The sequence below is a fragment of the Globicephala melas genome, chromosome 11 (assembly GCF_963455315.2).
Source record: "Globicephala melas chromosome 11, mGloMel1.2, whole genome shotgun sequence".
Lineage (NCBI taxonomy): Eukaryota > Metazoa > Chordata > Mammalia > Artiodactyla > Delphinidae > Globicephala > Globicephala melas.
In genome coordinates this window covers 11,334,368-11,348,507 of record NC_083324.2, presented here as the reverse complement: position 1 = coordinate 11,348,507, position 14,140 = coordinate 11,334,368, and the positions used below count along the sequence as shown (strand labels likewise).

The 14,140-nt window shown below is 39.9% G+C and overlaps 1 protein-coding gene across 1 annotated transcript in view; it reads right to left on the bottom strand.

The window, feature by feature from the left end:
• LOC115859116 (uncharacterized) overlaps window positions 1-14,140 on the bottom strand; it is a 193,978-nt gene that overhangs the window by 92,869 nt on the left and 86,969 nt on the right. Inside the window, exon 4 of the mRNA XM_070046782.1 lies at window positions 10,266-10,360. Within this exon, the coding sequence (XP_069902883.1) occupies window positions 10,266-10,360 (95 nt within the window). The remainder of the gene's footprint in view (window positions 1-10,265; window positions 10,361-14,140) is intronic.

The following is a 14,140-nucleotide window of genomic DNA, read 5'->3' as shown; positions in this document are numbered from 1 at the left end:
CTAAGCCCCTGCACCACAACTACTGTGCCTGCGCTCTAGAGCCCGTGTGCCACAACTACTGAGCCTGTGTGCCACAACTACTGAAGCCAATGCGCCTAGAGCCCGTGCTCCCAACAAGAGAAGCCACCACAATGAGAAGCCTGCACATCACAGTGAAGAGTAGCCCCCGCTCACCGCAACCAGAGAAAAGCCCACACGCAGCAACAAGACCCAACACAGCCAACAATACAATAAATGAGATAAGGGACTTCCCTGGCCGTCCAGTGGTTAAGACTTTGCCTCCCAATACAGGGGGTGTGGGTTTGATCCCTGGTCAAGGAGCTAAGATCCCACATACCTCTCGGCCAAGAAACCAAAACATAAAACAGAAGCAATATTGTAACAAATTCAGTAAGAGTTTTAAAATGGTCCACATAAAAAAAAAAATCTAAAAAAAAAAGGATAAAATAAATAAATTTATTTAAAAAAATTTTTTTAAAGTATTGGGCCCCAGAGAAGGGAACTGAATGAAGGGGGGAAAAGCCTAGGAGGGAAATATTCACTTTGTACACTCCTGTCCCTTTTGAATTTTGTACGACATGAATTTGTAAAACACACAAAAAATGTAAAGATTTAAAAAATAAATTTCTGGGCTTCAACTTTTACTGACAAAAGGTAGTAAACTCCAGATCTGGGGATTCATGGATGATTAAACCAGATTTTAAAATTGCCAACTTCCAGAGCCTTTAGAAATAGGATAGCTTCTCCTGTGTCTAGGTAGACATGATTGTTTCTGCCTATGGATCAGATCATCTCTCCAAGCCCCTTTCCATCCTACATTCTAGAAGATCAAGATTTCTGAGTGATGAGACTGGGTGGTATAATTCCCTTCCTCAATCAATAACAAAGGATAGTTACACATTATAAAGTTAACTCCAGGGCTTCCCTGGTGGCGCAGTGGTTGAGAGTCTGCCTGCTGATGCAGGGGACGCGGGTTCGTGCCTCAGTCCGGGAGGATCCCACATGCCGCGGAGCGGCTGGGTCCATGAGCCATGGCCGCTGAGCCTGTGCTCCGCAATGGGAGAGGCCACAACAGTGAGAGGCCCGCGTACCACCAAAAAAAAAAAAAAAAAAAAAAAAAAAAAGTTAACTCCATTTACCTCTGCCATGTTACTATGTGATGTGAATATCAATCAGACTGCTTCCACTGGTACCCATTCATGCCTCAGCTGAACTGGGCTGAATTCTCTCCCTGTGTGTGCGTGTGCGTGTGCGTGTGCGTGTGTGTGTGTGATTTTCAGAGTCACTAAACATCAATGAAAATGCAGACACCTAGACCACACCTAGACCCACTGAATCAGAATCTCAGTACCTCAGTGGGCAGGACCCAAGAATGGGTATTTTAAACCACTGTCCTACTCAAAAGAAGAGCAATGTTAGAAGCAGGTGAAAAGAGTCCAGAGGTGGGAGGTGCCTTACTTAGCTTTCATATACCTAAAGGTTCTACCTCTAGGACAAGGAGTCAGCCATGTACGAGAGGGATCTTTCCCAGGACCTCGCCGGCCTCAGGTCTTAAATTTCTTCATTGCAAGGAGCTACTCCTGTGGGTTAAAGCAAGGTAAAACAGGGGCTTCCCTGGTGGCACAATGGTTAAGAATCTGCCTGCCAATGCAGGGGACACGGGTTTGAGCCCTGGTCCGGGAGGATCCCACGTACCGCAGAGCAACTAAGCCCACGCACCACAACTACTGAGCCTGTGAGCCACAACTACTGAAGCCCACGTGCCTAGAGCCTGTGCACCGCAACAAAGAGAAGCCCCCGCTCACAGCAACTAGAGAAAACCCTTGCGCAGCAGCGAAGACCCAATGCGGCCAAAAATAAATAAGTAAATAAATAAATTTTTTAAAGTAAATAAATAAATAACCTATTTTTTTTTTTAAAAAAAAAAAAGCAAGGTAAAACATTAAGCAAACATCAGTTCCTAGGGTCTCAGTATGAATTACAGTATGAGTTTGCTTTCAAACCCATTAACTGACTGCAAGGCTCTTAAAGGCCAGGACACATTAGAGGAAAGTTTTACTGTGGGGTTAAGACAGGGATGGGGTCACAGCAAAGCATCATTGATTTAGCCCAGCAAGTCAGAGAGACGCTCGTGAGTGTGCGTGGGGCGTGTGGGTGGGGTAGAGGTGACGTCTTGGGAAGTTTGCAGGAGTATTAGTTATACACTTTTTGTGTAACAAACCACCCTAAAATTGGTGGCTTAAAAGAACGGTTTAGTATTTCTCACAACTCTGTGGCTCATACAGGTCTCACCTAAGCTCACTCCCACAGCTGCAGTCAGCAGGGGGGTCAGCTGGCACTGGACTCCAGTGGGCTCAGCAGGGCAATGTCCTGGGCCTCTCTCCTCTCATGATCTCTCACTCTGGGATTCTTCATAGCATGGTGGTTGCGGGGCAGGGTTCCAAGAGGCAAAGGCAGAAGAGGAAAGGCCTCTTAAGGCTCCTAAACTTGCATACAGTCACTTCCGGTACATTCTGCTGGTCAGTGCAAGTGCCTAGACCAGCCCAGATTCAAGGTGTGGACAAACAGTCTCTCCTTTTTCACGAGAGCAGCTGTCAAATATCTTTGCCACGTTTTTCAATCTACCACAGGAGGCCATATGAAGACCCTAGACATTCAGAGAAGAGGCTTCAAATTTGATGAGGGGAAGTGAGAGAATATTGCTAAGAGGAGGTTCAAAGACATGAACACTGCCCAATGCAGATCTTTTCCTTGGACTCACCTACTGTACACACCTCCTTAAATCCAAAGGACGGAAGAGCCAGACAATACACGTCTCTGCCTTTCATTAAATCTACAATAGCAATTTCTATTTCCCAGTAAGGAAATTTGAGCTCTTAGCAACTCTAAACTGATTAAAGTCACATAAAATTTAGCATTCAAGTGCAGAGATTGCTGGCTGGTCAAGAATGGGGATGGTCTCTCATACAGAGTCGAAGCATCTACAATTACTAAGAGTCATCATTTAGCCCCATTTTTACAGTGTTGTGCTTTTCACATATTCTATCATTTAATCTCTGTCCTATGACAAAGGTACCATTATGAGTCCCAATTTATTAATGAAAACAAGGCCGAGGGAAGCTAAGAGAGTTGTCCAAGGTCACTTGAGCTGGTAACGGCAGAGCCGGCATTCACACCCAGGTAGGCTGACCCAGCTCCCACTCTTTTAACCACACCACCACCCTTCATTTATAAGTGTTTGTTGCTGCTGATGATAATGTAGATGGTGATGATGGCTTTGTTCTTTCAAAACCCAAGATATACAATGGTTTTCATTCTGCTTCTTGAAAAGAAATGATCGTGCAAAAATAGAAACATCCAAAGAAATACCATACAAACTACTACCGATGGTCATTTTCCACGAGAATAAAGAAAACACCTATGGAGTGCTTCCTAGCTGGCGGTCACTGTTCTAGGTGCTTCTCTATGTCGCTGTCTTTAAGGTACATACCGCCCCCAGGGTACAAGATGAGAAAAGAGGGAAAACAGAGGTAATGAGACTTACCCAGGGTCACGCCACAGGTCCTGATTCTTAGGTTCTTCCTAAATTGCTACTTTTCAAAAGGATGTTTATAACATAGTTATTCTTTTCCTAACCATACCCTGTAAACAAAAATTAATTTGAAGATATTTTTCCAAAAACAGCCAAGCACAGGATTTGAACAAACACTGGCCAAGTTATCTTGTGAAGTTATCTCGATCAGAAACTTTCAGCCATTTGAGGACCAAAAGCTTCTCTGAGAATTTAAAAAACAAATTCCTCAAATTCCTCAAAGCCACCAAAAATGAAATATTCAGTAGTAATCTTTGATACAACCAGTTTACTTGGGAACAGACATAACAGTTCAGGGAACAGAAATTATTTCAGATCTGAAGTCCTAGTAGGAAAAGCTGAAGGAAATAAGAATTGCACAGTTATAGGGAAAACCTTAGGTAATTATGGCTTTTGAAAAAGGCTTTAGAGACTTTCATTCCCTTTAAAATAGAGAGACTGAGAGCCATTCAAAATAGAATTGTCACAGATAAAGCAAGGCATATCAGCAATACTAGGACAGATTTTCCTTCCCATTCTGCTCAGTTAAAAGGTTTCTATATTGGTCCAGGTGAACCTTCTGTCTTCCAGTGAGCATTGAGTATCAGACTCTATCCAAGCTACTGATCACGTATGGTTTTTTGTTGTTGTTTTTTTTGGTTTTTTTAAGGGAGGGGTCGCTGCCAGAACAGCGGGCTGACTTTCTGATAGGGAGAGCTGACCCCGACCACGGGTTATTTGTCTTTATTTTTGCGGTACGCGGGCCCCTCACTGTTGCGGCCTCTCCCATTGCGGAGCACAGGCTCCGGACGCACAGGCTCAACGGCCATGGCTCACGGACCCAGCCGCTCTTCGGCATGTGGGATCCTCCCGGACCGAGGCACGAACCCGTGTCCCCTGCATCGGCGGGCGGACTCTCAACCACTGCGCCACCAGGGAAGCCCCTGATCACGTATGTTTTACACAGCATAAAATTCACTCGTATTCAGTGTATAATTCAATGATTTTTAGTAACTTTACCAAATGGTGCAACTATCGTCATCAGTCAGTTTAAGTATAGTTTCATCTCCCCTAAGAAGCCCCCTCATGCCCACTTACGGGTGATCTCTGTTCCCAGTCCTAGCCTCAGACAACCACTAATCTAGTTTCTGTCTAGAAATTTGCATTTTCTGGTTATTTCATGTTCATACAATATGTGCTCGCCTGTGTGTGGCTTCTTTCACTTAGCATCACGTTTCTGAGGTTCTGACATAGCCCGTGTCCGTAGTTTGTTCCTTTTTGGGGCTGAAAAGTATTCTGTCGCATGCACCGGCCACATTGTGTTCATACATTCGTCAGTTGATGGACAGCGGGTTGTTTCTAGTTGGGGACTATTATGAACAAAGCTTCTCTGAACACTCAGGTGGGATTCTTTCTGTGGATACATGTTTCCATTTCTCCTGAGTAGACACGTAGGAGTAGAACTGCTGGGCACATGGTAGTTTCATGTTTAACTTTTTGAAAACTTGCCAAACTATCTTCCAAAGTGGTGTGGCCGGTTTTTGAGACGAGGAAGATCATTTGCTCGGAACTGGTCTAAAACCCAGCTGCTACCTTCTACTCAACCAGAAGCACTAGCCTGCCCTTCAGTGAGCCTCAGTCTGGATTACAGCTGTGAGGATAATAAGGGTTAGGGACAGAACTGCTGGAGTCACCATGATAGCTTTCCCTGGGCGGAAAGACTTCTCCCTAGGGAGAGTTTCTAAGAAAAGTCATCACGGGCATGCAAAATTTAAAGGAACAGAAAATGATTCCCATATAAGGCAGCCTGTAGTAACTGTTTACTGAATCCAGAGTTTCTGTTTGGGATGACGAAGAATTCTGGAAACGGATAGTGGTGATGGTTGCAAAACATCACGAATATACTTAATGCTACTGAATTGCACACTTAAAAAATGGTTACGATGGTAAATTTTATGTTACGTATATTTTGCCACAATTTTTTAAAAAGCAAAGAACAGCATCTGGTCACATCATTCCTTTGCATAAATCCTTCATTGTCTTCCTACTACACTGAGAATAAAATTCAAATTCCTCACCAAGGCCTGTAACATCCTGCAGAATCTGGCTCCCGCCCGTCTTTCCACCTCTGCCATTCTTGGTCAGTTTGGCCTCCTTTCTCCTTCTGGAACCTTGAGCCTTTCCTGCCTCTAGGCCTTTGCTTCTGCTGGTCCTTCCCTCCAAGGCGCTTCCCAGTTCTCCTGGTGGACGCGGCCTCATCCTTCAAGCCTCAACTCAAATTCACCTTCTCAGAGAGACCCTCCTTAGGTAGCCTCTTAGGTAGGTCTGTCTGTCTCTCTTCCTCCATGCTTTATTTCCTTCCTAGCATTTACCACAGGCAGTAATTCTCTTGTACTATTTTTTTGTCTACCTCCCCCAATGGAAGTAAGTTCCACGGTGGCGACTTCCTTCTCTGTTTTGCTTACCGGCTATCCCTAGCGCAAACATACTGCCTGGTACAGAGCAAGCCTTTGAAAAATATTTGTTGACTATGATAAATAAATAAAAAGAGCTCTCAAGTGTCAAGGAATGAGACTTAATTGCATTTTTAACTACGTTAAGCTTGCATTTAAACATTCATTTTGAAGTTGATTTTTTAATAAAAAATAATAGCTCTCACTGGCCTAGCTTCACACTAATGATTTTTACAAGACTCTTTCCCACATACAAGTGTGATATGGAAAAAAATAATCTGGGAAGATTTATTTGCCTTGTATAAATTATTGCTTTTTAAAAACCACTTATAAGAGTTAGACAAAAAAGATTAAGATATTTCTGAAGCTCCTTTACACACAAATTATATATTTTTAAAAAAGATCATAGAAAAAGGAATCACACACCCTTCTAATAAAACATTTTCCATAACTCCTTTGCTTAAAGTCAAAAGAATGAATACTAAATTCTAAAATTATAATGGGGAGTGGACAAAAAAATTCCCAAGAGAGATGGAAGAAAACTGAATTCACATATTAAAATTCTATAATATCTATGGAGCCTTCACTCTTGCATTCTGGCTACACGGTAAGTTTACTATTGTAACAAAAGTGACAAATTCAGAATTACTTACCCAATGGCAAGGCGCCTATTGGTCAAAACTGCAAAATGTAAGGCATCCACTCTAATTCCGATCCTCTATCGTCTGGGTATTCAGTGCCCTACCACTATGGCACCCTGCCTTCAAGTGTCATCTAAGGCAGCATTCCATCATCTTGTCCCAGTTAAAACCTACTTATTCTATGTCCAATCCTTCAAGCCAGCGCTATAGGCAGAAAACCCGATAAGGTAAACCATAACGATGAGGTAATGGAACCCAAAGCATTTGTGTGTCACCACAGATTGTCCACTAACATATGTTAGCAGTGGCCTCTTAAAGACAAAGCCTTGATAAGAAGGCATGGCTGCATGGCTTCAGTAGCGAAATCCAGGGAGCACCAGAGGAGACAAAGGTTTTAGACGAAAAAGCAGAGCCTGCGGCACCCACAAAACACGGAAAGGGAAGATGACCAGTAGGCTTTTGGATTTGTGAGTCTGAGTCTCAGGAGAGAGATTTGGGCTGGAAAAAAACAGACTTGGGAGCATCAGCCCATGAATGATCACTGGAACCAGGACAGCATGAGTACCTCAGATTGTCCAAGCAAAGTGTGTCCAGTTAGAGGAGAGAATCGCTCCTCTTGGCTTCTGCTGGTACCCTTTTGTCTGCCTCTCTCCCAGAGCCTGCTGCCATGCCGGCCACCTCCATTCTTTCTCAATTCAGCAGCAAGAGTGGTCCTTTTGACGACTTGATTCTTTTCCTCAAAACTCCCCAAAGTCCACCCCCATCTCCCTGAGAAAAGACCAAGTCTTGACAATGGCTTACAAGGACTACAGGATCTGGACCCCGTTGCTTCTCTGACCTCACATCCTAGGGTTCACTGCATCCCACCACCGGGGTCATTCTTCCTGTCTTCAGACACCCCAGGCTCGCTCCTTGCCTTAGGGTTTTTGCACTTCTGTGCTCTCTGCCCGGGATGCTTTTCACTTGTCCTCTTTTTTTTTTTTTAATTGGGGTATAGTTGTTTTACAATGCTGTGTTAGTTTCTACTGTACAGCAAAGTGCAGTTCCCTGTGCTATACAGCAGGTTCTCATTAGTTATCTATTTTATACATATTACTGTATATATGTCAATCCCAATCTCCCAATTCATCCCACCCCCTTTTCCCCCTTTGGTGTCCAAACATTTGTTCTCTATGTCTATGTCTCTATTTCTGCCTTGCAAACAGGTTCATCTGTACCATATTTCTAGATTCCACATATATGCATTAATATATGATATTTGTTTTTCTCTTTCTGGCTTACTTCACTCTGTATGACAGTCTCTAGGTCCATCCAGGTCTCTACAAATGATCCCATTTCGTTCCTTTTTATGGCTGAGTAATATTCCATTGTATATATGTACCACATCTTCTTTATCCGTTCCTCTGTCTATGGGCATTTAGGTTGCTTCCATGACCTGGCTACTGTAAACAGTGCCACAATGAATAATGGGGTGCATGTGTCTTTTTGAGTTATGGCTTTCTCTGGGTATATGTCCAGTAGTGGGACTGCTGGGTCATATGGTAATTCTATTTTTAGTTTTTTAAGGAACCTCCATACTGTTCTCCATAGTGGCTGTATCAATTTACGTTCCCACCAACCATGCAAGAGGGTTCCCTTTTCTCCACACCCTCTCCAGCATTTAATGTTTGAAGATTTTTTGGTGATGGTCATTCTGACCAGTGTGAGGTGATACCTCATATAGTTTTGATCAGGCTCCCTGACTTCAAACTATACTACAAAACTACAGTAATCAAGACAGTATGGTACTGGCACAAAAAAAGAAATATACATCAATGGAATAGGATAGAAAGTCCAGAGATAAACCCACGCACCTATGGTCAACTAATCTATGACAAAGGAGGCAAGAATACACAATAGAGAAAAGACAGTCTCTTCAATAAGTGGTGCTGGGAAAACTGGACAGCTACAGGTAAAAGAATGAAATTAGAACACTCCCTAACACCATACCCAAAAATAAACTCAAGGGGCTTCCCTGGTTGCACAGTGGTTAAGAATCCGCCTGTCAATGCAGGGGACATGGGTTCGAGCCCTGGTCCAGGAAGATCCCACATGCCGTGGAGCAACTAAGCCTGTATGGCACAACTACTGAGCCTGCACTCTAGAGCACATGAGCTACAACTACTGAGCCCACGTGCCGCAACTACTGAAGCCCACACAACTAGAGCCTGTGCTGTACAACAAGAGAAGCCACCGCAATGAGAAGCCCATGCACCGCAACCAACAGTAGCTCCCACTTGCTGCAACTAGAGAAAGCCCGTGCACAGCAAAGAAGACCCAACGCAGCCAAAAAAAAAAAAAAAAAACTCAAAATGTATTAAAGACCTAAATGTGAGACCGGACTCTATAAAACTCTTATAGGAAAACATAGGAAGAATACTCTTTCACCTAAATCACAGCAAGATCTTTTTTGACCCACATTCTAGAGTAATGGAAATAAAAACAAAAATAAACAAATGGGACCTAATGAAACTTAAAAGCTTTTGCACAGCAAAGGAAACCATAAACAAGACGAAAAGACAACCCTCAGAATGGGAGAAATTATTTGCAAACAAATCAACGGACATAGGATTAACCTCCAAAATATACAAACAGCCCATGCAGCTCAATATCAAAAACATGGAACAACCCAATACAAAAATGGGCAGAAGAGCTAAATAGACATTTCTCCAAAGAAGACATACAGATGGCCAAGAGGCACATGAAAAGATGCTCAACGTCATTAATTATTAGAGGGATGCTTTTCTAGATACCCACAGGTCAGTTCCTTTCCCTTTTTTAAGGCTTTGCTCCAATATCATAATCTCAGAAATGCCTATTCTGATCTATTCTTTCTTTAAATTCCCACCTCCCCCTACCCTATACTCCCTACCCCCCTGTTCTGTTTATTTTTTCTGAAACACTTATTAACGTCTAGTTTTGTAATGATTTATTTTATTATGTGTACACTTACAAATTTCTCCAAGTGCAGGGAGTTTTGTTTGTTTTGTTTGCTAATGTGTCCCAAGTACCTAGAATAATGCCTGGCATACAGTAGGCTCAATATATATTAGTTGACTGTCAAATGAAATCTAAGAGAGAATCCTGAGGACTTGAACATTAAATGTTAGGCAGAAGATCAGCACGCACCTCTCCCCTCCCACTCCCCGCAAAAGAAATTGACAAGAAATGTCCTGAAAGACAAAAGAAAATTAGGAGATTATGATTTAAATGAATAAAAGGGAGAAGATGTTTCAAGAACAAAGAGGTGGTCAAGAGTGTCAAATGCTGACCAAGAGTCACATGAGATGAAGACTGAAAGACATCTAGTGGATTTAGTAACATAGAATGTGTTCACCTTGGAGAGAGAAATTTCAGTGACATGTAGCTGAGACACATAGGAAAAATTTCAACAGAGCTTACTGAAAGTTAAGAGAAAAGAAAAGAAAAATTTAAACCATGAAATCATCAAGCTTATAAAATACAGATATTAGATTTTACAGTTTGTTTCAGTTGTTGATGTATAACAAACCATCGCAAAACTTAATGATTTAAGACGGCAACAATTAGATTATCACTCACGATGTGAGTTGGCTGGATTCAGCCAGGCGGTTCTTCTGCTTCACATGATGGCAGATGAGGTTGCAGTCATCTAAGGCAGCAGTCAGCAAACTTTGCTATAAAGGGCCAAATAGTAAATATTTTAGGCTTTGCGGATCATAAGGTCTCTGTCATGGCTATTCTACTCTGCCATTGTAGTGAGAAAGCAGTCATAGATAATATATAAACAAATGGGCATGGCTGTGTTCCAGTAAAACTTTATTTACAGAACCAGATGGCAAGCCACTTTTGGCTGAAAGCCATAGTTTTCTCACCCTTGATTTAGGGGCTGAGCTAGGGTGACACATCCAAGGCGGCTCACTGCTGCAGTGCCTTGTTACTCCTCAGTGTGGCTTCTGCATGTGGTTTGGGCTGTTACAGCACGGTGGCTGGTTCCAAGAATGAAAAGCGGACGTTGACAAGGCTTCTAAGGTTTAGCCCTGGAACTTTCACACCAGGAGGCATGGTTCACTGGAGGCTACCAAATGTAACAGACAACCACACAACTCGCAGAGTTTTGCTTATTAAAGCTGTGCTCCATTGTACATTCCATCTAGAGACCCTCACCTAAGGAAAAGACTCGGTGACTTGTAAAGCCATCCTTTCCATCATCAATCCTTTCAAGAGTTCTTTATTTTTTTTTGTACCATCAACTGAAAGACTGTATGACTTATTATTTTAAGACAGCCTGAGGAATTATTTCCTTTCCATTAGCCTGAGAAACTCTAGGTCTCCTGACACCCACCCTTGAAAATGCAATTTCCAACACACTGTACTTAAGCTATAAAGCACAACCCATTAAACTTAGATGATGAGCATGACACAAAAGGGGTATTAGTAGTAAGATGAAAACATCCATACTTAACTACTTGAAGATCTATCAGAGTGATGTTATTTTGCAAAAGTAAGTGAATTATAATCTATATGTTCTATATATTATATTCATATGTAATATATCATGTAACATGCATATAGAACATATAATCTATATGTTCTATATGTAATCATAAGTTATGTTATAATCTATATGAATAAATATTCATTTACTCTCTCATCAATTTAAAAATTATTTCTTGAACACTTATTAACTGTTAGATCTTTACTGCGTTGTGGTGATTACAGCCATCACCTTGTTCTTAACGCAGGCAGATAACCTATTAGGTAACCTTGAGCATACAGTAAAACAAAGACTGCATGAAATCAGATAATTTCCAGGGGACTGCAAAAAAATGGGAGGAATTTAATTATCATAAAATTTTTGAACCACAGGAGAACTGAGTGCATATACATAATTTTAGGTTGATATTCTACTGAACCAATATGGTTTGATGTATCCAGACTACTTTAATCAAATACTGTCATTATATTGATAAGAAAATAATACTTGAACACCTACGAGAAGAACTGATTCTACCCTTTAAAACTATGACCAAAAATTACTAAACATGCTGTCAGGGATGTGTGGTTGTATGCCAGGGCAACAAGACACTACTAGGTGAACATATCTCATCTTCCCCGTGTCAATTTTAGTTTAATATTTTGGGAGAAAAAATTTTAACTGATGAGGACTTTATAATTCTTATCACAATACAGTGAAATGACAAAATATTTTAAAGGCCTTTACAGGTGAAAATTAAAACAATCTCGGTTAAAAAACAGTCAGGTGAAAGTGGAAATAAAAACCACAACAGGAGTATTTCTTAAAAAAATAAAGCACTATATATGAGAATTTTTGGCAGACATTAGAGCGGTGATCAAAGAGAAATTCATAACCTCAAATACTTATATCCATAAAGATAAAACAAGTGAATGACACCCCAGCTCAAAAAGCTAGAAAAAGTCAACCAAATAACTTAAGGAAAGCAGTAATACATATTAAAGCAGAAATTAAAATCCCAGAAAAATAAGAGAACTAATTAATAGATGAAAATGGTTCTTTGGAGGTGAGGGGCACACTGGCTAACGTAAAGAAAAAAAGCATAAATATAGAAAAAAGAAAAGTGAGAAATGTCTTAACATGAAGGAAATTTTAAAAATCATGGAAGACTACATTGCACAATCAATTGTTACACAAACAAATTTGAAAACTTAGATAAAATGAATAACTTTCTAGGAATACAATTTTAAAAAATTGACCCCAGTAGAAAGAAAATTCTTAAGCAGACATATTTCCATTAAAATTTTTAAGGACATTTTAAAGAACTACCCCATAAAAAAATCATCACACTCAGATAGTTTCAGAGAGGAATTCTACCTAATCTTGAAAATTGGAGTAATCGCAATGCTATGTGAATTATTTCATAGCATAGAAAACAGAAATGTTTAACTTTTGTATAAAGCAAGATTAACATTCCTACTTAAGCCTAATAAGTATAGCATATACACAAACTTAAAGATCAGTCTCACTAATATTGATACAAAAAAAAAACACCTAAATAAAACATTAGCAAACAGGATCCAATAACATGATTGAGTGGAATTTATATGAGGAGTGCAAGAATGGTTCGATATTAAGAAATCCTTTAATGTAATTGACCATATTAATATAAGAAGGATATTTGTATGATTGTTTTCAATAAATGCTGAAAAGGCTTTTGATACAATTCAACACTCATTCCAATACTAAATAAAATAGGAAGATGGATATTTCCTTAACACAATAAAAAAATACCTAAGTCCAAAAGCCAGCTTTCTATTTAATTGGGAAACACTAGAGACATTCCCACTAAAGTCAGGTATATGGCAAGGATGCCAACTATCTCTACTACTACATGTTTAACACCATATGTGAGGTATCAGCCAATGCAATTAGACAGGAGGAAGCAATTTGAATTATAAAAATTGGAAACTGAGAAGTAAAACTACATTTGCAGATGACATGATATTATACTTGCAAAAGCCAAGTGGTCCAAAGATAAAACTAACTTAAACAAAAAAAGCAGTTCAATAATATAGCAGGATATAAAATTAACCTACAGAAAACAATAGGTACATATACACAAACAATGACCAGCTAAAAGGGGTAACAAAAACAAAACCCCATTTACAATAGCAACAACAACAAAGATAAAATATTTAGATATTAACAAGAAATGTGTAAAAGTTATAAGAAGAAATCCCATATGAGCATTCCTGAAACATGTAAAAGTATACTTCATGGAAAGACATTCCTTGCTTTTGGGAAGTATCACCCATCATAAATGTGTCACCTACCCCTAAATTGTAAATGTAATGCAATTCCAAAAAAAATACTAATAAGTTTTTGTTTCTGACACTGAACAAGTTGATTCTAAACTTCATCTATATGTATATTTTTTTATTGGGGTATAATTGCTTTACAATGGTGTGTTAGTTTCTGCTTTATAACAAAGTGAATCAGTTATACATATACATATGTTCCCGTATCTCTTCATATATATTTTTAAAAATAAAGTGCAAAAGAATAGGTAGAAAAATTGAAAAATAAAGGCAAGGAGGGAAGACTAGCTCTAATAGCATTGAAACATACTATAAAACCTCTATAATTAAAGCTGTGTGATATTGGAGCATAATATAGACAGACTAGCAGAAAAAATAGGAAGTCCAGAAACAGACCCAAGTATATATGGAAATTTAGCACTAGACTATATATTCAGGATAAATACCCAGAAGTGAGATTGATGGGGCAGAGAGGAAATATAGTTATTTTTAGATATTTAGATACTTTTAGATATTATTGCTTATTTTCTCATGGGCTCACCAACAGTGTGTCTTGTCAAGGTTTTGAATGTTTGCCACTTAGATAAATGAAAGTGGTATCTCAGTGCAGTTTTAATTTGCATCCTCTTATTATGAATGAAATTTAATCTTTTCATTTG